Consider the following 25,758-nt stretch of genomic DNA (forward strand, 5'->3'; position numbering starts at 1 on the left):
TTCTGCGTAATAAGGCGTATAAGATCAGTTTTTTATGTTGATTGTCATTCTTCCTTTCTTATTGGGTAAGGGTTTGCGGTGAGCAAATAATTAAATAAAATATGACCTTCATTTTGTTGCAGCAATGAAATGTTTAGTTTCCTCGAACACAAAAAAACGTCTTTCCATGAAAATCGCTTACAGAAGAAAGTACGAATTTTAAAATCAGTTATATCGTAACGCATTAAAATAGTAAACGTTCGGCTTTTGGTTTTAGGCTTCCTCAACGCCGTCATCTTATGGAGTTGTGTTATGAACAAAGTAGTGCGAGTAAAATATGTTTTAAAGTCAATAAATTGTTGAATTGAATCTCGTGCTCGCTCAGAATGTAACAGGATTTTCGTCACTAATGCGAGCAGTGGGAAAACTAGCGGCACTAATTTGTCACTGGGGTGCTTTTCGGCATCAGAAAATCGAATGAATAATCCGCTATACGAGATCTGTCCACGCTAATTGATATATCTAGAATTTGGCTGTGTTGGTCACAACCTACTCTGTAAAAAATACTTGGAAAGATTTCAAAATAAATTACATTTTTATGTGCAGTTGCCAAAACATCATTTTTAATGGGTAATAAAAAATACAATAACTTAACTATTACCAAAAAAACATTTGAAGCATTTTTTTGCAATTTTGACAAATTTGGTCATTTAGAAATAGAGAATGTAATGAATTGGTTGGTTTGGTGAAATACTTTTTCACACAGTTCTGCGTTATATGGTCACAAAATTTCTGCAAAAATGTGAATCGATTTGCTAAGTGAACGTTTTGGCGTGTTGCAGTATCGTGTAAATAATTACAATTGTCTAAATACTTTTTCGTGGTTTGTGCCGCGAAAGTAGTGGACACAGAAACGACAAATTGCCTCCAACGAGACATAAGTTGCGGTCTCAACTAAAGTGCCTTAATAGTAGCTTATTAATTAATTTCGTTGTGCGAACATGCGTACATTGGCCAGTCAAATCCTTCGTGGAACTAGACTTGTGATCAACTGACGCCGAAACAATAAGAAGGAATTTTTTCACGTACCTTTTATCGTGTGTTGTAATTATTACGCTCCCATCTAAGCACCGGTTCTGCGAAGGGAGAATTTCTTGCAGAGGCTGAGCTCATATAATCGCATTTTAGCCAAGTTTATGAATTCATGTACAAGCAAAGCATGTTTACACTGCATACAAACACACCGCGCAAAAACGGCATTAAGAGCAATGACATATTTTAATTGTAAACAGTGCCGGGACATTCGTCACTCTCGTTTATCGTAAGACATTTACACACCAAACCTTGGAATTTTTTGAAAGACAAGTTCAGTCACATCCGCAGCAAACACGCACAAGACGATTTTTTGTTTTATTATACATTAGACAACGAAATGTATACGTTGGTGCCATGGCGCGTCGATATGAACGCTAATGTTTACCCATGTTCTCGTGAAGACCTTGTGATCTCGCACAAGTGCCCTTGCATTTGCGGGTCAAACGCGTCTGCTTTATGGAAACCCGCCGCGGAACCAACGACACGGAATGAGATATTGGGGCCAAGCAGATTAGGTGCGCATTATCACGAATGGGGAATATTGCATTCCCGTTGAGGGATTAATATCGAGGGTGATTGTCTGTTTCATGTGAAGATTTGTCGTTATGGGAGCAACCAAGCAGGAAACAATTTACCACGGGCTTGCGGTGTAATCAGCTTGCACCATTTTTAAAATTCAATACGAACATACTGTCCCACAGCGGAACATCCCCTTTTTTCATACCAATTGTGGAAATGGACTTAGACAGGATATCACTACAGTTACTTTTTCGTGTTTGCAGGATAAATTTGCAAAATAATAAAATAGTAACATTCCAAATATATGTATATTACCCAAGCAGCTTCATATGATGATTGCATAATTTTCGCCATTGACACTTCCTAAACAACCTTCACATTTTCAAATTTAAAGTCTACTGATCATAGTTTTGGTGCTTCGAAATGTAATAATAAATTACTTTAGATTTCTTAGATTTTCGTCAGATTCCAAAATTGCCCTTGTGTAGTCGGGCATCTTCATTTGTGTGCCTAATTAGTTTGAGTGCATCGACGGTAATTGCGTGAGTCGTGTCTGAACCGCCAAACTGTCAGTCGGTAAAATAAATGAGCACAAGTTTATTCTGCGTAGAAAAACACTGGCAGAGGTGCGAAAATTTCCAAGTAGATGCTTATGTGAATGGACCTGATGGAGTGGACCACTTGATAGGCCATGGGTTTTATTCTTTCTTTCTAAGTAAAGGCTTGGGAACGAGTCCAGTGTCAAAACAACGACGCTCTTGACGGACGCTCTACTCGCACGTTGTTTTTAAGTCGACTCCAATTTTCACACGTCTGAAGTAGTTTTAATCCGCCCCACTCCAAGCAAAACTCGTTCTGGCCAACTTGGAGAACAGACAATGATGTCTGTTCGATCGATATTACACATAACCCGTCAGTGTTTTTGTTGAGTATGACGAGTAAATGAAACAAAAAGCAGCCACCCTATAAGGCACGTGCGATCCAACAAATTATTTAAGTTATATAATTGCATCATATTTTTGTCCACGTATTTGTTAAACTTGCGGTAACATCAAGTAGTGGCCAGTTTCACAATTTCACAACTTGACGACCTTGCAACTCTTGTCATGTTTAAAGGGTCCTAGGCCACACGTAAGTTGGGTTAAGAACACTTAACAACGCACAGTTCTCAGACCCGAAACTCATTGGGCGCGTCAATCTTGTCAACAGGAATCAGATCAGATATTTCGTGGTCGTTGTGTCGGAAGTAAGATTTATTCTAAAAAGTAAAAGCAAAAAATGAAATTTCAATATTGTGATGTTTGAAAAACGTTGTTAAATTGTATAGAACGCACATTGGATTATTATTATCAAGTGACTATTACAACCTTGAGGCGATTTTTACAGTCCGCCATCGACGAGGAAAAAGCGAAATGCGCACCGAGAAGAGTGAAAAACGCGTTTCAAAAAAAGATCGACTTCTAGGGGCTCGTTGGGTTGAGAGCTATGGACGAAGATTATCCGCACTTCAGTTGTGGACGGTAGCAAAGAGGCAGCACCGTTTATGATCGGCAAAAGAATAGTTATAGTAGATAAAATAAATCGTTTTGTTGATAAAGAAGGCTTAGCTGTAGGGCAGCAGTGCAAAGTACAACAGAACCGCTTAAGGCGACTATATCTTAATTCTGACATTGTTTAAAGTGTTCACAAAGACAACACTGATTTGCGCGAGATAAAGGTGGTTGAAGCATTCCTTGTTGCCAGGAAACTTAAATCTTTTGTAGTTCAGATATTTCCTGTTTTACTTACACGTTTTGTTTGTTGCTGAGTTATGATACAGACTTTAATAAACTACAACGAATATTTGTAGTTTAAACAAATTAAGTGCAAAATATGTGAAAGAATTGATGACATTTTCTTTGACAAGATGTGTTCAAGTGTTCCGATAGCTTTTCGGCATTGTGTTCTTAGAGAATAATCAGTCGAATAAACTTTCGCCAACGCCCAGGTAAACTGTGTGTAGGACGTTGGGAAATATCATTTCCATGTACGGTACTTACACCTCAAAATTAGTGCTTGTACTTGTGGCTGCTTAATCATATAGATGAAGTTCTTTCTCGGAGGCCTGTTCATTATGTTATCAGGTTTTAATTACAAGTTGGCGGTTGCGAAAACACTTGTGACCATACGCGCGCCCCGGGCACAAAGCTCAAGATCCCTCCGATATAAGCACTGTACAGTTTGTTTGCTTCATAAACAAAATTTGCTTTAAGTATTTCACGCAGGGTTTTTTGTCAATTAACATTGCGTTGTAATTTATAGAAAATCTTCTAAACATGGTTTTGTGTCAATTTTCGTTTGGCGAAAATAATTGAACATCAATTGTTACATGTGATATTACTTGGTAATTAAATTGTCGTAATGGCAGTGATATCGGTAAAATTGTAAATATTTCCCGAGTTTTTGCGTTACCACTTGTGGCGCAGCCAATCCAGATCAGTCGACGTTTAGATTTTGCAAAATGGAGGTTGGCTGTCATTTGTAACTCAAAGACAAGCGTAAACCTTGGGGATTTGTAACATCAGCTTGTTTAAAATACCCATGTCGAATACCTGTTTCTAATCTTTTCAAATATTTGTAAAATCTATGACTTACTTACAAAATATATGTATACAGTGACGAATAGCGACTGATTGAGTTTGTAGGCTTTGTATAAAATTGTTTTAGTTGCAAAAAATTGAAAAAAATTCACTGCATGACACTTTAGTTTGATTTGATAATGACTGTAGGCAAACGAAATCGACATGCAGTCTTCCCCTGCTGAATTTTCTGGTCATCCCTTTTGGCCGTTTGTTTGCGCTGACCGCTTTGAATCAGTCTCGTGTTACGTTTCACGGCCGAACACTTTGAAGGTTTGCTTCTGCCATTTTCCACTTCGTGGTTTTCATTATTGCGGTGTGCTGGGAGCCTTGCATAAAACTAATCCTGTTTTCGCCTCACATTCACATTAACCCCCCACATTCATGGATTGAAAAGTTGTTTGATAAAAACAAAAGTACACAAAGTAGTCTACAAAACAATTCAGCAATGTGCTGGTTTCCTGGTGTTGTCATAAAAATTATTTCGGCATACTTTTATCCATTAAAATATTTGTTGGTATTAAATTGTTTCTTCTGATAAAGCAAACAACATTTCTTGTCTCCAGTAGGTTGTCACAACAACAATAACGTACAAAGTATTGTTCGTCAAAGTTGTATTCATAAATGTGAATTTGGGTTGTAAAAAGTTTAGTTTTTTTGACTGTGGCTTTATTTTCTCCCAAGACACGAATGTACTGTGGTTTTTACTCGTAGCTTATTATCTCCAATCACTGCGCTCTTTCTCTTATTTTTGTCTTGCAGGTAGTTAACCCGGGGCCTTGCTTAGCCGACCATGGTGAGCAGTATATCGTAACCAAAAGCAAGTGACTTGGCTCTACATGTTTGGAAGCTGTCGACATTTTTTTAACTCGTCGTCAGTGCAGTTTAGTTGCTCCCTCCTTGGCATTTCGCGTTGCTGGTTCGTGTATTTTAAGTTCCTCTGGGCTGTCAAGTTTGGAAATGTCTTAGGTCAGGATACTGTTGAACCGTAAACGAAAAGGACTGAGAATCGGATAAATAAAGCATCTGGTGCCAGTTGGTGACTTGCAATATAATTGTAACTTGTATTTTAGTGTATTAGGCAGTAGTTTCCTGGAATTTTTTGAAAGGTTAGAGGTTATAGTTGACGCGAAAATAAACAAAGAGAAGTAGGTGCTGACCTGTTTGATCTAGCTGATATACGCTTGAGTTGCTTCGAGCATTTCTGTGCGCCGCTTAGTTCGCCCCTCTCTGAGTAAGGGTGCGCGTATTCTCCCAGGCTGTCTAGTCTTCGGGGCGGCAATCGATCATTATTAATCACGACCATCGGAGCGCATGACACGGAAAGTGTGAGATTTCAGTATAAAATGCGCAGATTTGTGCCTTTATGTACTTTACCGTTTGGCGGAGGAAGTTAACGCACTAAACTATTTTCTTGCATAAGGCACTGATATCATTGGACAAAAGTAAGCTGCTTCCCGTTTTGACAACATTTACAAATTTGCAATATAAAACCACATAATGCACAAATTGAAACTATTGAATCAAACTAAAACGTACAATTAACTTTATAATCGTTTAGACGGTGCGAACTTACAGCGTACATCGAAGCGAATTGGTTAGACTGTTGGTGAATCGGGACTGGGCGATTGTTTACCTTGCACTGTCAGTCGCACCGTCTCAGTTGGAGCCTGATTCATATATCGAGGGTAGTTTTATATGTGTACAGGAGTTACTGCAATTATCCAACGAGATATAATTTTGCTAATTGGTTGTTGTTTGTGATGACTGCCAGTAACTGAAATAGATTTATTTCACATCGAGTGTACAGCTTTTTGTAAATTGTCGCCATTTTACTTGATTTGTAGAAGGCCGAAGATTAGTGACATAGATTTCAAAGAATGTGAAATATTTGTTTTGCGTATGTTAATACTAATTGGTGTTTGTGCACTACAACAAATATAGTATGTTGTTTTTGATTTTTCCAAAAAAATCTAATGCAACATGTATAAACGGTTACAAATTGTTGATGCAATTCGCTTATAAGATATGTTTTGTGCTGTTGACCATTTAACTCATGCCGCGTTTTCGACGATTCGTCCAAATTCGCGTAAATCGATTTCTGTCAATGGTTTTGGGGTTTGACTGACAATTAAATGGCGCATTTGTGTGATTCAATTTGTCCCTGACGCCATTGGCAGCACTTGTTGTTTAAAAACTTTGTTAGATAAACCGTTCGGGAAAAATATCTTGTTAGGGTAAACTCCCAATGGTGTTAAATTTTATTTGTTGAAGTACCATAACAAACAGTTCACAACGTACAGTGTCCACTTTTGGTAGTGAAGAGGTCACTTCTCTGGCGACCAAGTCATGTTTGGGTGGTCAAATACTACGCTACAGCAGAACTGTAAGTGGCTGACTGTAAACCATTGCCAACCATCTAAAAGCGCAGGATCACTTTAACTGTGTAAGTCTGTGTATTATTTTTTTTAAATTTTTTCAGAATGTTAGCTGGTTTTAAATGCAAATACCCTGGATATATTTACTTTGATTTTTCAACCAATCTTGACAACCTTTTCATTTGTGTAAAATATTAGTATTAGTTAACAGTAATACCGAGAAAACATATAGGTGCGAATTCCTGTTAATTTGGTAAGGTAGGATAAGAAGCCACAAGTGAATATGCAGCACATGACATATAATGTGTGATTCTGAGAAAGATATGCGGGTGTTAAACCAAATAATAGAAAACCGACTAGCAACCTTTAACTTATTATTGTCAAAAAATCTTATCCAGCTCTTTGATACTAATAACACTACGTTCGCCGCTTTAATTCTAACAGTAATTTAACCAAACTCCCATTAACGCTCGATAGTTCGTCGCACTTAACGATGAAAAAGTATATTAAAATCACACTCCAACATCCCGCTGATTCGTGTCCGCTTCGATGGACGCGAACTACTGAGCATGACGTGTTTGACAGGCATCGCACAAAGCCTGACGGCAACCTTCCATGCTGTCACACGCAGCACGACACGAAACGCCGAAGGGAAGCAGACCAGCACTGCACGTGATCCGCCCTCTTCGCAGACGATGGTTGTTATTATAACATTCATTATTTAATTCAGGCAGTTTTATGTAGTTCTGAACAGACAACCACTTAAGTTTTAGATTTTCGTTAGGAAATAATCATATAGCAAATTATTTACCAATGATATGACGTTGTTAAAAAGCTAAAATTTTACATAGTTGAAATACCAAGTTTAATCGTTGTCTGTTTGTGTTAAATTGTTGGCGACGGAAAATTTACAGTGATAACCTTTTCGGAAAAAATTGTGCTAAACAGCAATCAGAAACATTAACAATGTTCGGTGTTGCTTTACCTCGCGCGTATTATTAAACTCGCACATAAACACACCTCCGCGAGACAAATTGCTTAAGGCCACACACGACCTAAAACCAATTAGAGATGATAAGATATTGGAGATGGCAGACATCTGCTTTGCGCAGTTGGAGCGGTATGGGGCTGCAACAACAGCAACGGGGTATTGTGCAAAGTTAATGGTCTCTCCCGCAGCTTACCGGCCGGCGCGCTTCTTGCTGGATGACAAATCAGTTTCAAGCTCAACTGTCCGAACCCTCACGCTGGCCAATTAGTTTTACGTGGACATTGTGACGGAGATTATCGCCGCGAGCGACTCGTGCCGAACACGGATTGAGCTCAAGTAGCACACCGAGCAGCAAATTATATTCTTTCAGATGCAAAATCCTTGCAAAACATTTTCGGTGCAAACGTCCATTGTTTTTCTGAGTGTTGGTGCGTTGGGATACTTGATTTTAGTGTTAAAAAAAAGTCTTTGGTTTGCCCTTGCTTCCCTTGCACTTTTTTAATTTTATGTCACGTTGAAATCATATACTGTAGAATAATGTAGTTGATGGAATTCGGTATTGACTGTAAACACTAAACAAGTACTGTTTGTTATTATTTTGCGCAAGAACAGTTTTTCTGTCAATAGCCTCTGGCAAATGTTTTAAAAGGGTTTTGTGATAAACATACCTGAGAATAGTTTCGTTGTCAAAGGCAGTTGGGAATAAACGTGATGTATTTGGCTAAGTACTGTTAAGACCGAAAAATTGTTGATTCCCTCATCTTATTTGATGAATGGCCTTCACCTTAACGAAGTAAAAAATGTATTCTCAACAATATATTTCCAGTATTGCGGGCAGGAAATATGTTTTGTTTCTTGCATAGTTTGTATATCTTGATTATTGCCCACCGAACCTCGTGTTAAGTATGTATTCTACCGGCTAAGTCAGCCTAACAGCAAGTTTATATCTTGCCACGAAACCCGGCGTTTCCATTGTTTAGTTCGAGACATATGATCGTCAGTGCGCGTGCACTTGACGTTAACCGCCATTTTGTTGCAAGGCACCACTTTCCACTTGACTTAGGTATAAAATTGCTATTGGCGATTTTTAAGTTAAGAATTCGTAGTAGTTATTATTGCTGCATTAGTTGAACTGTTCAACGCTAAAAGTTGTTGAGTGTTTTGCGAACACTATTGGTTCACGACGGGATATTTGTAATTGGGCTGTTTGGAGCATCATGTAATTCGCAGTTTGTGATCTCTCCTGGTGTGAAGGTAAACCTCTTTTGTTAGCCGACCGCCTGCTGCGTTTCCGCTGGTACTGGAGACATGCATTAGCGTTCGGTCTTCGTAACTTCCTTTCGCACCAGCTACGACCTGCAGCCGGCGTTTCCATATCGCACAAAACCGCATTATCAGGTGTTAACGGGAAGTTTTGACAAGCTAACCTTCGTTATAGGAGCAAGTAGATTGGACACTTTCCCCTTAGATAAGATATCATATCACCTTTTACAACATCCTTCCTCTGTTAATTCTTTTGCTTTCGAAGTTGTGACAATGAATTAACAACCAACAAAAATGTTGGAATGGAAATTTTAAAGTATTTATTTGATTGCATATATTTTATTTTATTCTTATGACTTTTTTTCTTGAAAGCAGAAACTCTGTTATTTTATGTTGATTATATTACGCAATGTCATGTCCCACCTTGTCTGTGTTTAACCGGTCACAATTCTGTTGGTTGTCTGAAACTTGCACAGACTCTATTTGTCCAGTCTGTTCAGCGGTTACAGCCACTTCAAACCTTTCCTGGGGAAGTGGACAAATCAAAGAGATGACGTTTAGTGGCATGTGCAAAACTTGTAACAAAGCACACAACCCTTGTTGTCTGGACAACCAAAATTGGCGCGCAAACTCATTCCTTACTGACCAGGTCTTTGCAGTTTCAAGTATTGAGCTCTTCACGATCTTTGTTGGGCAAAAAGGGACAATTTAGGCTTGTTGCCCTCAAAAGATCCATCTGGTTTCGCAACAGCGGCTCCACAAGTGCCTTATGTTTGCTAAAGACGTAAGAATTGCACAAATGTCTTTCCCGCTTGTTACACTTTATCACTAAATCAAACTTATCAACCCGATGAGTGTGGAACTTGTTTTGGAGGGGGGGGGTAAATGAACAGGGGTTGGCAGCTGAACATTAATTGGAAGTAGTTCGACCAGTGGGAAATAATAGCACAGTGGGTATGCGCACCTGCATGTCAACTAACAACGGCGTTTCGTAAAAGCGTTTTGTTGGTGTTCGGTTCATTATTGTCATTGGGCAGTAACCGCATTCCACATTAACCTTTCTCTTTGTCGCCTTTATTCGTTTGTTTCTTCTATTGCTCGCAAACGGCGCTGACTACCGCCGCTCGTTGGTTTCTTTTTTCATGCATCGGCTCCATTCGCTCCTTGGCTCTCCCCTTTTTCGTGTTTCCAATCACTCTGGCACAGCTTAAATCGAACGCATGTGCTTGCATTTAGATTACTTGCTCTTGATATGCTCGTGACAACACATCACTCTGATCCGATTGTGACGTAGAGCTTATGACGCAGCTTTAATCCAGTGAACTCAGAAAAAGATTTCGAAATACTTCTTTCTCGAAATCAAAGTCAAGATAGAAATGTACTACCTTAAAGTTTTCAACGATAATTACAAGATGTTTCAGAAGGGACTTATACTAGTTTGATCTCTGTCTTGCTGTCCAATATTTTTCCGTAACTCAGGATAGTAAGTTGTAGCAGACTATAGCGCTTGCTGCGTAGGACCGTAAAGGAGCAAAGATTTAGTCAAGATTCAAATTTGTCGAATCCTTTTTTTGGAGAATAACACAGAGTTAATGTGTACCGCGTTGCTACTTTTCGGTAGCAAACAGATAGTCACTAATATACTCGCATTATTTGTAGCTAAGGATGTGTTGTATTTTTCAGATTTGGTTCAGTAATTTGTTTTAGTAATCTGTTGGCGTGGAAAGTTATAAGTTTTCACAATACAATATTGTCTCCACGAAGCTACGAGGACGTTAGCGAAAGTGAAGCAAAACGGTAAGAATTTTCAAAACATATCTTTATAACTTTTTTGTATTTATTGAGAATGCAACTTTGTGACATACATTTCTGCGAAATAGTTAAGTTTGTCACCGGCCAGTGTAGGCTTCAGCTTTATGATGAAAAGAAACATGATTGAAGGTTTTATGTAATTAAGCAGGAGTAATTCCCTGTTTATGAAAAACTAAGCGAATCACACATTTTCCTGTGGGTAATTTATTCCAACGGCTTGTGTAAGAATACTTTCTCTTTGTATATAAACAAACAAACAAACAAACCATTGTTGATTAAGTTTTTTTTGTTTATTTGCTCACACGAGATGCGAAGTTGTGTGAAAATTGCCTCGCGAGTTTCTCTTTCTGATAAGATCTATCGCAGTGATTGGACGCCGTGAGAATTTAATGTCAAACAATAGGCTGCAAATTATTTTTACAATGCCTTGTATAAACAATCAAAATATTTTGTGAAAATGTCTGGTTAATTGTGTGGAAACGCATGTGGTCAGGTTAAAAGGATGTGAAACCGATAGCTTCGTACGATTTCCAATTTGGCAATCAAAATAAAACAACTTTTACTGAGTATAAGCCAACTAATCTGCCGGAACACGACAACTAGGTGCATGATGGTGCGTGTTGTAATGTAATCGGTCTGTCGTACCGGCTTATTCAATTAATTACTGGCATGTGCTCACCGCCACCCTAATACCGCATAGTGCCATTCTTTGTTATGTTTGTTTACTTTTGAGCCACGCATGTTGCACCGGTTATTCACTGCCGACTTTTGTGTGATGTCAATTAGTTGAAAAAACAATGAAACCACAAATTAGGACAAATTGCCACAAGCTTTCTCAAAACATGAGTGTGATGTTTTATTGAGCTATTTCGATTCCCACGTGAACGAAAAATGATTTACGAAGTTCTTTATGTTGTAGATCGAGAGCTGAAACATGTCTTACCTGAAATCGCCACACTACGCCATGAATGGCCTGGGCCTTGGACATGACATGAATCTTCTGCATCCTTCTGTTACATATCCTGGAGATTCAGCGGCTTGTTATTTTCAACGTAAGTTAAATGACCGTAAAGGAAACAAAGTTAAAGTTAAATCAAGTCAGATTATGTCCCAAATTCTGAACAAATGAATACAGTATTCTAAAATATTGTTTGAGTTGCGTGTTACTTGGATTTATTGCTTGTGTCCGCATGGCATTTTCACTGAGCAATTATTTGTTCAGGCGCAGCAATTCCCCCAGGTGACAGTGTTTGATAATCCTTAATCCACCGTGTGGCGGTCAAGCCGATCAAATGTATACCGAATAATATGACAATAAATGCCTTGTGTTTGTAGGTATTCAAGGAATGCACCAAGGAGCGAAGAACATGCAATTTGGGGCACCCCCTGTCTACAGTAAGTTTATTTTTAGTTCATTTTGTCACTGGACAAACTTTCCAGTGGCAGATTATGTTGATTATTAAAACTGTTAATTTACAATTTTGGTTGTTAATTTTGGACAATATTTGCCATACAAATATTTTAAATATAATTGTTTTTTTCATAGGCACAACACGTAAACAGCGACGCGAACGAACCACATTTACTCGAGCTCAACTGGACATTCTTGAAGCTCTTTTTGGCAAAACACGATACCCAGATATTTTTATGAGAGAGGAAGTTGCCTTGAAAATTAATCTTCCCGAATCCCGTGTGCAGGTAAATTAAAAAAAATAATGATATTTATTTCCTTAAAATGTACATAATATTTACACCGCAAGTTGAACGGGACAAAACAATTCACATTATTCGGCTATTTAAACAAGTAGGTCGCAGTGCGATTACCACGCTATAACACCCTGGATTATCGTTGTTTCGCTAAGTAATGTGTTTATCACCCTTTCGCTCGGTACCCACTCGCTACCCCGGCACACATACGTCTCGAAAGCCGCACCGGGTTTGTGGGACGACAAGCGGGAAAGGGCTGGACGGGTTTGTCGGCCGGCGCGAGAGAAGCAAAATGGGGGAACGCATGATTAGCGAACGCACTGGCGAGTGTGGGAACACAGCACGTCGCGCTTTTATTAAAAAGTGCAGCCCCATGCAGCGATATCGGCTTATTATTCTACATAAAGTTGGCCGTTCCCACGTTGAGCATAGGCCATTTTGTTCTTGACTGTGTTCCTTCGCTTGTTGTAACCTGATTAAATCAACGCTTGGGAACTTGCGGTGAAATTACATTTTAGTCCGTTCTCGTGTGACTAAATACTTTCAAAACACGAATTTTACCATCTTAACTCTGTTTTGATGTAGGTTTGGTTTAAAAATCGTCGAGCGAAATGTCGCCAACAAGTTCAACAGCAGCAACAGAAACAAAAGTCAGGAAGTAGCAGCAGCACAAATTCAAGCTCCAGCAGCACAAATAGCAACAATAATAACAAAAAGAAAAGTCCACCAACTACGCCCACACCCACATCTAATGGACCAGCAAGCAGCACATCGCCGTTTCAGCAATCACACCAGCCAACGCAACCAGGCACAAGCAATCACTTGCCCCAAGCACCTTCCACATCGCCCGTACCTGGCTCACCTGCGTCATCTAGCGGACAGTCTGTGCCTTCCGTGTCTTCGGCTGCGATGATGAATGGCGGTGGAACTTCGATTAGTCACCAGCAGGGAGTGCATGGCGGTACTTCCATTGTTCAAAACAACAGCACGGGAAACATATGGAGCCCCGCTTCGGTTTCACCGGGCGCCAGCAGCGACGGAGCGAGCCACGTTGGAGGTCTCGGATACACAGGTGCCCCAGCTACCAGCAGTTCGCCCTATATGACCGCTGCAGCTGCTGTAGCACACGCCACTCACTCACCCTATGCTGTGTCCAGCAACGCACAAGCTGCTGCAACAGGTGGATATCCACAGAATTACCCACCATCTCATTCTTACTTCGGTTCAATGGAGGCATCCTACTTGCCATCAGTGCCCTTCCACGCAAGTGGACATGCCGCTGGTATGGGTGACATGTCAATGGTTGGACAACAAAACTCACACCCAGGAAGTCACCACGGATCAATGCAATCGCACAGCGCTGGACATCACCAGTTTATGTCACAGTCATATCCTTACCATCCCAGCTCTGCTGGTGGAAGTCTCAATTCCTATTCGACGGTATCAGATTGTGTCGATTACAAAGATCAAACCCAGGGTTGGAAATTCCAAGTCTTGTAACAAAACTTGTGTCATTAAAAATGTTGTTTTGAATGACAAACTGCGGTTTAACACCCTGATGGTTTAAGCAGAGGTTTCACCGCAAACAACCGCCATGCATCTGAACTGGAAACAAAAAAAGACGGAATGTGGTTTTTTACTTCATACTTTGACTCAAATCGTTAGTCAACATTGTTTCATTTATTTTATTGGCGTAAATTGTTGTTGTCTTTGTTTCTTTTTGTTGCCCTTGTTGGTGACGTACTTGTCGCCTCATTATTTAACAAGCGTTGTGTGAGTGATCATAATATTCCTTACCATCTCTGCTTTTATTTGCTGTAATTTCAACAAATGCTGCTCATAAAGACGACGCCTTGTTTTACAATTTGTAGCACGTGTCGGCCCATTTGGAATAATTTATAAAAAGGATAATTCGTACTACACATACATAATATCGATAATTACACGCTTTATTCAAGCTGGTTTTGCCGGGGCGATATACTGATTCCATATTTGCTTCTTTTGCTCTTCGTGTCCTTATAATCTTGCAACTGGACCTATTTGAATGAATCGACTGCAAGATGCAAATTTGTTCGTTTGAACAATTGATTTAATGTCACCATTATAAAGACGATTCCACTTTGCTTGTTTTTATATACGTTGCAAAACACAACATAAATATTTTTAATTTGCTCCCAAACAAAATCAGATGTGCAATATGTTACTGCTGATTGGCTTTTGTCAAGTGCTAAATTTACCATAAGTTGCTCAGACAGTATTGGATACAATTTTAAGATTCCCTAACTTATGGCAGTGTTGTGAAGTTTAGCGCTCTGTACGTTTGATGGGTTGTTTGTTCTTCGGAATAAATTAAATAATTATAGTCGTTTGATAATTTATTGATGGTTGTCAAGTGATAGTAGTCTATGATCACGAAGCATGGCGCTTAGACTAGAAAGAGTCATTGGATGTTTTGTACAGATATATAAATTGCCTAATTTTGTCCAAAAGGCATATTAAAGCATATTAAAAAACACTGACAATAACCTGTTAAACTTAAAGAACTTAACCATCGAAAAACATTCCGTTATTTTACTCGTTCTGAATATCCTGAATATTCCGATACGGCCGAATTGTAAGTTAGATATTTTTTAGCATTTGGCTGAATCTGAATTTTGACCACGAATCCTACAATCAATGATTTTCACCAAAATCTTAGCAACAGCTCTTGAAATCGTGCATTTTTTTGCCGTTAAAATTTATGCACGAAGATCGAACTGCACGAAAAACAATTCAGCGCAACAACGACATTAGAATACAATTATGTCGCTTCAGCGATAATACAACTGGTGCTTATTTTTTTTTGTAATTTTTTTTGACCATTATGTATGTTTTTAACGTCTTTGAAAATTCGGATTGGGTCCGGATTCGACCGAATATTGTCTACAGGTTTCATTTTTCCGTGGTCAAGATCATAGAATGATAAAATAATGCTGTATTGTGAAAAATATCAGTTATCTTTCAATACCTGTGTTTCTTAGTTTGGAAGCTGTCTGTGATTACCGGTGTGCTGAACGTAACCCTACACAAACAACGCAACAGTGTGGACCAAAAATCTTAAAATTTTTTTTTTTCTTGGTGTAGTGTTTCAGAGTTTAGATTACTATGACTTATAAACTGTTATTTCAAATGTTTTTTAATGTCATCAAGGTTTTGGCAGATAGATAGTTTTAGCTGACTGCAAGTATTGAAGAACACTTGACAGTGCTGCAAGCGCAAAATAGAAATATTATTTTTGCGAACAGCTGTCCTTGTGCCAATTGCCGTGATCTTTGGTTGTGCAGCAGCAACAAACATCTACGTCTGCAGGTAGCGGTGAAATCCAAAGCGAAAAAGTTTTTTTGCAGCCACACAGTATTTCTTGCATATGAAAAAGACAAATAATTGGTAAAGAATGAGCGGAGAAACAGAAGACATGATGCAATCGAACATTGGGGAATCTGCAAAGGTAAAATTTGTGTCAATAGATAGGCTAATTTCCAATGCAATGATTCCCAAACTTTTTCCACTTTTTAAGAAAAAACATTGGCGCTTAAACCATGTTTCATCACAAACATATGACCCTGGCAGAAGTAGTTGTGACACACTAAGACATTCTTTAACTGCAATTGTGTAAAGTTTTTTTTCTGTATAAAGTGTTGAAACCTTTTTTTTAATGAAGCATTATTTACGATATAAAGTGTTGAAACCCTTTTATAGAGATACTTTAAACTGCCAAATTTTTACATGACAAAAACTGATAAAATTAGCTTAATGCAATACCATTTGTTGCAGGACCAGAAACAAATTATTGTGGGAATATGTGCAATGTCCAAGAAAACGAAATCCAAACCCATGCAAGAAATATTAAACAGACTTCATATGTTTGAGTACATTTCAATCAATATATTTGATGAATTGGTTATTTTAAACAAACCTGTCAGTGAATGGCCACATTGTGATTGTTTAATTTCCTTTCAGTCCACAGGTACTTTATTAAATGCTAAGTATCAGGTAGAGTGTAATAGCCATAAATAATAACTACAGCAGATATTTTTTTGGCAATTTATTTCTATCTAAATCCTTTTTCTTAAAGAACCATTTGTTTAACTGTGAGAGTAATGTTCATTTTGTAAATATAACTAAAAGCAGCAACAATGTTATATGCCCTTGTCTCTATATATTGTTGTCGTCCTTTCACCATTGGTGGTAAAACCTTTACCAGGCATTTTGAATAGATGTTAATCCTACGTTATAGGATTTCCACTACAAAAAGCAGTGGAATATACTGAACTTAGACAGCCGTTTTTGATCAATGACCTTCAGACCCAGTTTAACTTGCAGGACAGACGTATTGTTTACAAAATTTTGCAACAAAATGGAATTGAAACACCTAGATATGCTGTATGTGACCGCAGTAAGGGTAAAGGTAAGTTAAGACAAAGATGTTGTGAAAAGATGAACAAACCTTTATTTGTTGTACAGGCTGTCACTTTGAAGAGTATGAGGATCACATTGTTGTGGGAAACGAAGTTTTTCACAAACCATTTGTAGAAAAACCAGTTGATGCTGAAGATCATAACATACACATTTACTATCCATCCTCGGCTGGTGGAGGATGTCAGAAACTTTTTAGAAAGGTGGTCCTGGCTTTTTTGTTTTTAGCTTGAGGTTAAAGTTTGTGTCGTAGATAGGTTTAATTTCTTGTTTGACAATTCTTTACCACTAATTTTAGATTGGAAATCGTAGTAGTCAATACTCAACACAAAGCTGTGTGAGAAGAGCAGGTTCATATCTCTATGAAGATTTTATGCCAACTGATGGAACTGATGTCAAGGTATATTGTAATCTATTTTGAAACAGCTGTTACTTACTCATGATTGCATTTGTTTAACTAGGTTTATACTGTTGGGGCAGATTATGCTCATGCTGAAGCCAGAAAGTCTCCAGCACTTGATGGAAAAGTTGAAAGGGATAGTGATGGGAAGGAAGTTCGTTTTCCAGTCATATTGTCAGCTAAAGAAAAGCTGATTGCTAGGCAAGTCTGTCTAGCATTTAAGGTATTTAAAAAAAAAACAAAAAAACAGAATGTTTGAGTATTAATTCAATTACTTTCATGCAGCAAACTGTTTGCGGGTTTGATTTTCTTCGAGCTCATGGAAAGTCATTTGTATGTGATGTTAATGGCTTCAGTTTTGTCAAAAATTCTATGAAATACTATGATGATTGTGCAAAAGTCCTGGGGTAAGATTGGAATTTGTTGTTTTATGTCAATTTAAAGCTGATTACTAAATGTTTCTTTACTGGCTCTAAGCAATACTTAGAATACGAAATGTGGTTGCAATAATTAAACAAAATTTTGTAACCCCCAAAAATTGCCTTAGAAATATTATCATGCGTGATCTTGCTCCACAATTTCACATTCCCTGGTCTATTACTACGGATGCTGAGGATATTCCTATCGTCCCAACAACTTCAGGAACAATGTAAGTTTTAAATCATACAATTGCAATAGAGCCAATAGCATCTACTGAGCTGCCGAAAGGGCCACTATTTTAATCCTATTCACCCTGACTGTTTAACATTTGTACAATATTTTCTCATGTTAAGGATGGAGCTAAGATGTGTTATTGCTGTTGTTCGTCATGGTGACAGAACTCCAAAACAGAAAATGAAGATGGAAGTTCGGCATCAAAAGTGTGGGCATTTGTATATAACCCTGCATAAAATATTATTTATTGGTGTAGGCCAGGTGTTTGACTATGTTTGTATATGTCAGGGTTTGCACAGTCTGCAAGATGTAACATTTTACCATTCTATTATTGATAATACCCACCATGGTTATTAAGGCTACATTTTTGTTACGATTGTCTGAGAAGAGAAAAGTTTTATATAAAACTGTTTTGGAATTTTACTATTAAAATTTTTTAGTTTAACCACCAACTTTTTAAAATTGTTAAGGTTTTTTGATTTATTTACAAAATATAATGGACACAAAACCGGGAAACTTAAATTGAAGCGGCCAAAACAATTACAAGAAGTACTGGATATTGCAAGGAGTTTGTTGGCAGATCCAGAAACTCTAGTCAATGAAAAATTACACAAACTTGAACAGCTAAAAAATGTTTTGGAAATGTAAGTGTTTTGCTTTAATTAGTATGTAAAACTTTAGTAATTTACATGCATGGTGTTTCCCAGGTATGGTCACTTTTCTGGGATTAATCGCAAAGTTCAGTTTAAATGCATGACCACCCGAACAATGACTTCAAGTTCAGAAGATGGTAATCTGCTCACCAATAACTATAGCAGTTCTTTACCATGCTGAAAATGTGTGTGTTTTTTCAGACCTGCAGTGCTACGCTGGTCCATCACTCCTGCTCATTCTTAAATGGGGTGGTGAATTAACTCCAGCTGGCAGAAAACAAGCTGAAGAATTGGGACAAGCATTTCGTTGTATGTACCCTGGGGGACAAGGTATATGTGCAACTTATATTACCTTCTGGTGTATGTTTGATAATGTTTTTATTTCATTGTATGGCTTTGGTTTCTTCTTCTTTTCTTCCCTGAATTGATTAGTGTATGGTGAAGTAAAAGGTATGTTCAATTTCTATAAATTTTCTTCTGTTATGCATTGTGGCTATCTTTCTTCACTACTTTCTCTCTGATCTTTACAAGAATATATTATAAAGTGTGGCTAACTTCATTGGGCCAAATAGGTGATTATGCTGGATTTCCTGGATGTGGTTTGTTGAGGTTGCACAGCACATACAGACATGATCTTAAAATTTATGCTTCTGATGAAGGCAGAGTGCAAATGACTGCAGCAGCTTTTGCAAAAGTAAGTTTTGTTAAACTGACAAACTTCCTTTATGATAAAAACATTTTATTGCAGGGGTTGCTTGCTTTGGAAGGTGAACTTACTCCCATTCTTGTGCAAATGGTAAAAAGTGCAAATATGAATGGATTGTTGGATAATGAAGGTGACAATCTCAGTGACTGTCAGCAAAAGTATGATGACTGAGCCATTTATTTTTTACCTCTCATTTTCCTTTTAGTTCAACTAACAGTGAAAGATTATTATTTTAATTCTGTTCTATTTTTCTATTGTTACTATACGTCTTTTCGACCTTTTTCTTTCTTACTTTTTAACTAGCCTTCTTCATCGAGATGAAGATAGCAATGATCTTGTTGGAAAAAAGCAGTCTTTGTATGTTTTTTTTTTTTTGAAGAAATTGTTTGACAACTGATTTGCATGTTCAACAACAAGCCAAATTTATCTGTGCTATTACAAATTCATAATTGAGGGTTATTGTCTAGAACAGTATAGCAATTTCAAGTGGGCAATTTTTTCAAACTTTCTTTCAAATTAGCGAAGGATTATGACAATAATTTAATTTTACATCTTTTTAAGTCTTTTCGGCTTTTGAAATTTTTTCATTTGAACAAAACCTATATCAATATGCTTGTATTTAGGGTTGGATATTGGATATGTCCAAAAGCATGGTCTTGTTTTTTACATAATGATAATTTTTTTTGATACTGTATGCTGCATGATACAAGTAGTTAATGGAATGAATTCTTTTGAATTCATTTTCAAGAAGTTATATTTCTAGTTTGCGGTTTTACACACCTTCAATAAAAAAAAGTATCATACAATTGTCCTCTTGTAATGATTTCTTGTTACTTCTTCAAACACTCAAGGGTTTTGGGGATGAAAAGACTGGCCTACAGTGCGAATAACTTGTCATGTTTGTTTGATTACCACATAAGGTTTTGTAATTATTTTCAAATGAATTTACAACTTTTGTTTTTTAGAGTAAAAGGAAAGCTGCAAGAATTGCTCAACAAACGTACCCCAATAACTGATGAAGATTTTAAGCAGGTACTATGTCAATAACATCTTATTTACTAACAAAGGTGTACTTATTACCTGTATCTATTAATTTTATAGATTGTTCCACTTCAGTCGTCTTCAGTTTTGAAGGCCATTCGTTTTGTTGGAAATCCACATGAAAAATGTGACAAAATATACAATAATATGAAATCATGGACAAGTCAGATAAAGAAACTTTTACAAGAGGATAAACCTGGTAAAAGCATAACACATATTAGTTTTAATGTAATTAATGTTTTATTTGTTTAGATGTAACCTTATACCACAACGAATCACTAGAAATAATGCTTCAAAGGTGGGCAAAGCTGGAAAGGGATTTTAAGACAAAGAGTGGTGCTTATGACATCAGTAAAATACCAGATATATATGATTGTATCAAGTAAGTACCTTTAACGTAAGTCATTTTTGAGTGCAATTAGTGTAAAAGTAAGGGCTGACAAAGCAAAATGGAAAATTTATACACATTTGAACAGCGTGGAACAAATGGGTTGTTTTTGTTTTACTTATGTGGTTTAAACATGTAGTTGTAAACAATCTGCATTTTTTCGTTAGATATGACTTACAACACAATAGAAGCCTTGGCTTGGATAATTCAATCGACTTATATCGCAACTCAAAGGCACTAGCTGATGTTGTTATTCCACAGGTAAATGCAATTTTTTTTCACCCGTTCACATAACCTGTGGTAATCATATTTGTGACAGGAGTATGGAATCACACGCAATGAAAAATTGGAAATAGCTTTGGGATATTGTGTTCCCCTACTGAGAAAAATGAGAGTTGATCTACAGAGAAACTTGGATGAAGATACATACAGACTTAACCCAAGGCACAATATAAACAGTAAAAGTAATGTCAAGGTCATTAACCTGGTTTGCTATTATCAGATATTCAAGGGGAGTGCTGTCACCAGGTCGTCATGTCCGAACTAGACTTTACTTCACCAGTGAAAGCCACATACACTCTTTGCTAACTGTGCTTCAATATGGAGGCTTATGCAATGTAAATTATTTTGTCTTGATGTTTCTTGCTTTAAATTTTTCCAAATGCCCTTATTCTTAAAGTGAGAAACTTAACATGAAGCTAAAATCCAAACTGCTGTTGTACTAAACAATCAAAAACACAAAGTTTAAAACTTATTTGTAAAGTTGGTAATGTTGCACAATTTTAAATTAGGAAAAGAACGATTCGCAGTGGAAGGGAGCAATGGAATATTTGGATGCAGTTTCAGAACTCAACTATATGACCCAGGTTTTGTAACTTATATATTGGTGCAATTCTGTTTAAACACTTACATGTTGTTGCAGATTGTCATTATGTTATACGAAGATCCAAATGAGGATCCACAGTCTGAGAAACGATTCCATATTGAACTTCACTTTAGTGCTGGTGCAAAAGGAAACCAACCAGAAGAAGATTTTCCGCAAGGAGGAGGTTTTCGCCCTGGTTCAAAACCACCAAGTCGTGCGGTATTTTGGATCTCTATTAAATATACAATGAAGTGTAAAGTTGAAATGCTCCCTGTTTGTTAAACAGCATTCTCCTGTCACCATATCACCAGAGAGAAAAAAAGACGTCAATGACAATGTGAATATTGAGGAAAAGGTATGTTTTTGGGGATTGTAAACTTGCGTGCATACAAAGCGATTTTTTAGATTGATTCCACTTAGATGTACTGATTTAGGACTTCTATATATAGTCACGTTGCTCTTCTATTTTCAGCCGTTGCACAAAGTGCTTGCTAAGAAAGCAATTAGCAAGTTGGAGGAGGAAGTCCAGACAAATGATGAAGAAATAGATTATTTAACAGATATGTTACACACAGCTGTGGTTTTGGCATCATTTAAGGCAGCACAACATATAACAAGTGTATGTAGTATTAATCAGGATTTAAGAGAGTGTGAAAAACATAGTGATGTTGCAGCCATAAAATTATCTTCTGAAGATAAGCTTAAGGATCAGGAGAGATGCCCTACCACACAACTGAAGGTTTGATATTTTTCAAGAACAATGCACAATGTAGTTACAATAGTTCTACTATACCCACAGGACTCTTACAAGTAGAACTACCAGGTTGTGAAGTACTTTACATGAACATTGCTTTTTATTACAATTGATATTCTGATCAAAAAGCAATGTGTGTTTTGTCTGAAATAGCCTTCAATGTCAGAGATTTTACTTGGTGAAGAAACGAACAATATGTGGTGGTTTCTGTACCATCATAAAAATAAATATTGTAATATGCCTAATGATATGTTTATGTTTAAGTCCAGTGGAAAAAATTCTAGTCATTCTGTAACCTACATTTCACACACGTTTTATTAATCTAAGGGCCATGATTCCGATTCATCTGATGATGATGATTGTGTCATTAATGATGATGGGGGTGATGATGAAGAAGATGATGTGATTAAAAACAGCTCGAGTGCCGTCAAGGCATTTTTGAGAATGAGCAAACCTCATCGTTCAGCTCCACCCCCTGCTGTTCACATTCGACCACATGTAAGGAAATTTTAAGTTGTGAACGATTTCGTCAAAACGTGTTTCTAATATTTTTTTTAACCATATGAATTTAATTCAATTTGAACACACAATATTTTGTTATAGCTGTATGCTTGACACATCTGTGATAAATGAATGCAATTTCTTATTTGTTTCGTTTCAGGATCAAAGTCGAAAATTCAGTGCAAGAACTTTACGCCCTTCTATGAATGACGACCATTATGCGTTAAACCCTCTCCGGCCATATGAATTTAAGGGTGGATTGGGTAAATATGATTTTAATCTGACAAACTGATATACTTGTTGTGTTGCTGTTTACACCACAAATTAGGCAAATATCTTGTTAATTTAGATGGTTTGTTTCAGGATCTCGAAGCAAGTTGTTCAGTAACCGGGTTCTTACAAGCGCATCTGCCAGTGCTCTAAACATCAACAAGAAAAAAAATGCCTCGCAGAAAACTGACAATGTTGATAGTAAATTTTTCTGTAGTCCCTTAATTGTTTTTACTTTTTCTAAATGTTCATTAAATATGCTTCAGACACATTTGATATTTCTTCCTCATCGATTCGCCCGCTTGAAACATTGCACAATTCACTTTCCCTTAAGCAAATGAACGACTTCTTAGACAAAGTGATGAAGGTAAGTAGTAGGGTTGTGACAATCAGACACAAATTTTTACAACACTCTTGTGTTTGTGTTTACAGATGGAAATTGAAAACAACTCATTTGGCGAAATGTCAGCACCAGCAGTGCCTGAGCCCGTGTTTAACGCGTTTGTTCCGTTAAAAGTTCGTCCAAACAAATATGAAGCAGCATGTAATCTTGGCGAGGATTGTGGTATGTATAGGATTTTGTTTAGTTTTGTGCTTATCATTATGCGAATGACTAACGAATATTGTGAAATGTTAATAGCAATATTGTCGCTACAAGAGGAATTTACTGCGTTCGTATAAAGTTTGCGTTATGCAACTTCAACAATCGTCAGCTCCTTCTAATAAATTTGAATGTTTGCCACATATAACAATTAGTTGTATTTACAGGGAAGTGATTCAATATCGGAACACAGACGATATGCAGTGGAAAGATATTTTAATATTGCAAACACTGTGATTTGATTTGGCCATCACATATATTTCGCCAGTACGAATAATTTGAGTGGTTTCTTGTTCAGACCTACTTGCCAAATGCTTTAATTTAAAATGCAGCATGGTTGCTTGCAAAACAACATTATTTAACAAAATGTTTGTGGTCAGTGAAGTGTGTTTGGACCTGTTTCCCTTTCTTGGATAGTTTATTAAGTTTCCTCAGAACTATTTGCGAGTGCAATTATAATCCCGGTTGTACCGAGACTTGTTGTTTTTAATAAAGCTTTAAAGTGTCTTCTTAAATGGCGCAGGGAGACAGTTGGGAGGGACACTCGGGCAACTATTATTCAACAAGCTTTGGCCTCCCACAGACTCATTGTGCCGAGCCTATGTCATTGCAGTATACAAAAGGTTATGTATTGGCAGCATTGGTCAAGCGCCCGACTTATATAGGCCTACTAAGAAAAATAACCTGAGGGATTCGTGCCCAGGGTTTGAACCCCGGTTGGGTGAAAAAAGTTTGTAAATAGTGTGCCTAGACTGGAAGCCCACTGACCACAGTTTACCCATTGAGCCGTATGAATTTGTGTGCCAGTTATGCGATATTTTGCCCCTCTGGAAAACGAAAACTATCAGGTCGGAGAATCGGAATCACAAAAATAATTTAAAAAAAAAAATTTCCCCCCCTTTTTTTCTGCGGATGTCCATCTAAGTCAATTGTATTTTTTGATGTATTTTACGGTGGAACGAAGAACGAAGAAACTCGTAATTTAGGCCACCCCTGTCTTTTTGTAGGAATTTCATCTGCCCAGACCAAAACATTAGCAACCTGTACAATTACGCAGTACGTTACCAACCATTTGAAATGCTGTTTTGCAAGAATAAGTGGTTATGAGGCGAAGTTCTTGGGTTTCTAACGTTTTTTCTGCAAAAAAAAATAACAAACCAAATTAATGAAAAATTTCGAACAAGTTAATTGAAAATGCACGAAATGGTAACACAGCCTACAATGTACAGTGGTGGACAAACGCGGACTCAGTTTTACTTTTCTTTGCTTTAACATGTATAAAATCCGGGATTACCGTATTTCGCTTAGTTTATGGTGACACGCGTAAAATTGATACAACTCGCTCGGCCTCAGCTCTCTTTTGTAATGGACTAGCGAATGACGTAACTTTAATTCGTTACAGCGAAGAATTCATGCGTCGGTCCAAGATAACATTTCCGGTTAGGTTGGCGAGCAGGTCTGTAAGGAAAATTGTAAAGAGTAGTGTTTTTCAATTTGTTTATGTAAAAATGCATCTATATTTATTCCGCATTGTTTGCTGATGTAATGATGTGACGTTTGTTTTTATCTTGTGTCAAAAAACTATGCTTTAGCAATTAAATATATTTCAAATATCATTGACACCAAATTTCAAAAAAATAGGATGAAGTGATTTGATGTCTGAAGTTTTTATTTAATCCAACTGATATATTTATTTGATACATTGTCTTCAAGCTGCATTTATATCCATTTTAAAGTTCTAGCCGTTTTTGTTTAGCTACCATTGTACATCATGTAGGCTAAGGTATCCTGAATAAGTTATTATTTTCTTCTAACACAGTATATATAGGCTATTGTTTTGTATGCATGTGTTTCATCACAATTTAAAAAAAACACATTATGGCATTTATAGCAAAAACACAATTATATGTTTCTATCCTATTTCAAAAATCTCTCATTAAGAATAAACAAGGTGAAGGAAATGTTTTGGACGATAATGACATGTTGTTTATTATATACATAATGTCATTTTATTGGGGCTAATAACAATCTTATCTTCTTGTTATACGTACCCCATTGCAAACCAAATAACCCACCAGTGACGAGCTCCAGATTGTGAAGTTCATCAT

General features: G+C 37.2%; 2 protein-coding genes across 3 annotated transcripts in view; both read left to right on the forward strand.

Annotated features, from left to right (window-relative positions):
- Window positions 1-24,159, forward strand: part of LOC145899293 (inositol hexakisphosphate and diphosphoinositol-pentakisphosphate kinase 2-like) — a 68,695-nt gene extending 44,536 nt beyond the window's left edge. Inside the window, exons 2-30 of one of the 2 annotated variants that reach the window (XM_082988028.1) lie at window positions 15,711-15,849; window positions 16,176-16,368; window positions 16,639-16,809; window positions 16,866-17,020; window positions 17,116-17,217; window positions 17,279-17,440; window positions 17,503-17,624; window positions 17,765-17,866; window positions 17,991-18,077; window positions 18,342-18,515; window positions 18,579-18,661; window positions 18,726-18,854; window positions 19,097-19,218; window positions 19,273-19,388; window positions 20,196-20,262; window positions 20,332-20,470; window positions 20,524-20,653; window positions 20,827-20,920; window positions 20,979-21,103; window positions 21,162-21,276; window positions 21,451-21,525; window positions 21,582-21,743; window positions 21,811-21,879; window positions 22,606-22,776; window positions 22,940-23,042; window positions 23,143-23,250; window positions 23,316-23,416; window positions 23,482-23,614; window positions 23,818-24,159. In XM_082988028.1, the coding sequence (XP_082844154.1) occupies window positions 15,796-15,849; window positions 16,176-16,368; window positions 16,639-16,809; window positions 16,866-17,020; window positions 17,116-17,217; window positions 17,279-17,440; window positions 17,503-17,624; window positions 17,765-17,866; window positions 17,991-18,077; window positions 18,342-18,515; window positions 18,579-18,661; window positions 18,726-18,854; window positions 19,097-19,218; window positions 19,273-19,388; window positions 20,196-20,262; window positions 20,332-20,470; window positions 20,524-20,653; window positions 20,827-20,920; window positions 20,979-21,103; window positions 21,162-21,276; window positions 21,451-21,525; window positions 21,582-21,743; window positions 21,811-21,879; window positions 22,606-22,776; window positions 22,940-23,042; window positions 23,143-23,250; window positions 23,316-23,416; window positions 23,482-23,614; window positions 23,818-23,825 (3,372 nt within the window). In that variant the 5' untranslated portion in view covers window positions 15,711-15,795 and the 3' untranslated portion in view covers window positions 23,826-24,159. Of the gene's footprint in view, window positions 1-15,677; window positions 15,850-16,175; window positions 16,369-16,638; window positions 16,810-16,865; window positions 17,021-17,115; window positions 17,218-17,278; window positions 17,441-17,502; window positions 17,625-17,764; window positions 17,867-17,990; window positions 18,078-18,341; window positions 18,516-18,578; window positions 18,662-18,725; window positions 18,855-19,096; window positions 19,219-19,272; window positions 19,389-20,195; window positions 20,263-20,331; window positions 20,471-20,523; window positions 20,654-20,826; window positions 20,921-20,978; window positions 21,104-21,161; window positions 21,277-21,450; window positions 21,526-21,581; window positions 21,744-21,810; window positions 21,880-22,605; window positions 22,777-22,939; window positions 23,043-23,142; window positions 23,251-23,315; window positions 23,417-23,481; window positions 23,615-23,817 lie in introns of those variants that run through there. The other variant, XM_082988027.1, reaches the window with a different exon arrangement.
- Window positions 3,477-14,724, forward strand: LOC145897796 (homeobox protein OTX2-B-like). Its single transcript, XM_082986241.1, has 6 exons — window positions 3,477-3,580; window positions 10,527-10,640; window positions 11,575-11,707; window positions 11,991-12,050; window positions 12,202-12,353; window positions 12,948-14,724. Exons 3-6 carry the CDS (start codon window positions 11,590-11,592, stop codon window positions 13,860-13,862), a joined length of 1,245 nt encoding a protein of 414 aa, XP_082842367.1. The 5' UTR covers window positions 3,477-3,580; window positions 10,527-10,640; window positions 11,575-11,589; the 3' UTR covers window positions 13,863-14,724.
- Window positions 24,160-25,758: the final 1,599 nt, after the last annotated feature.

Source organism: Ascidia mentula, chromosome 4 (genome assembly GCF_947561715.1).
Source record: "Ascidia mentula chromosome 4, kaAscMent1.1, whole genome shotgun sequence".
In the NCBI taxonomy this organism is placed as follows: domain Eukaryota; kingdom Metazoa; phylum Chordata; class Ascidiacea; order Phlebobranchia; family Ascidiidae; genus Ascidia; species Ascidia mentula.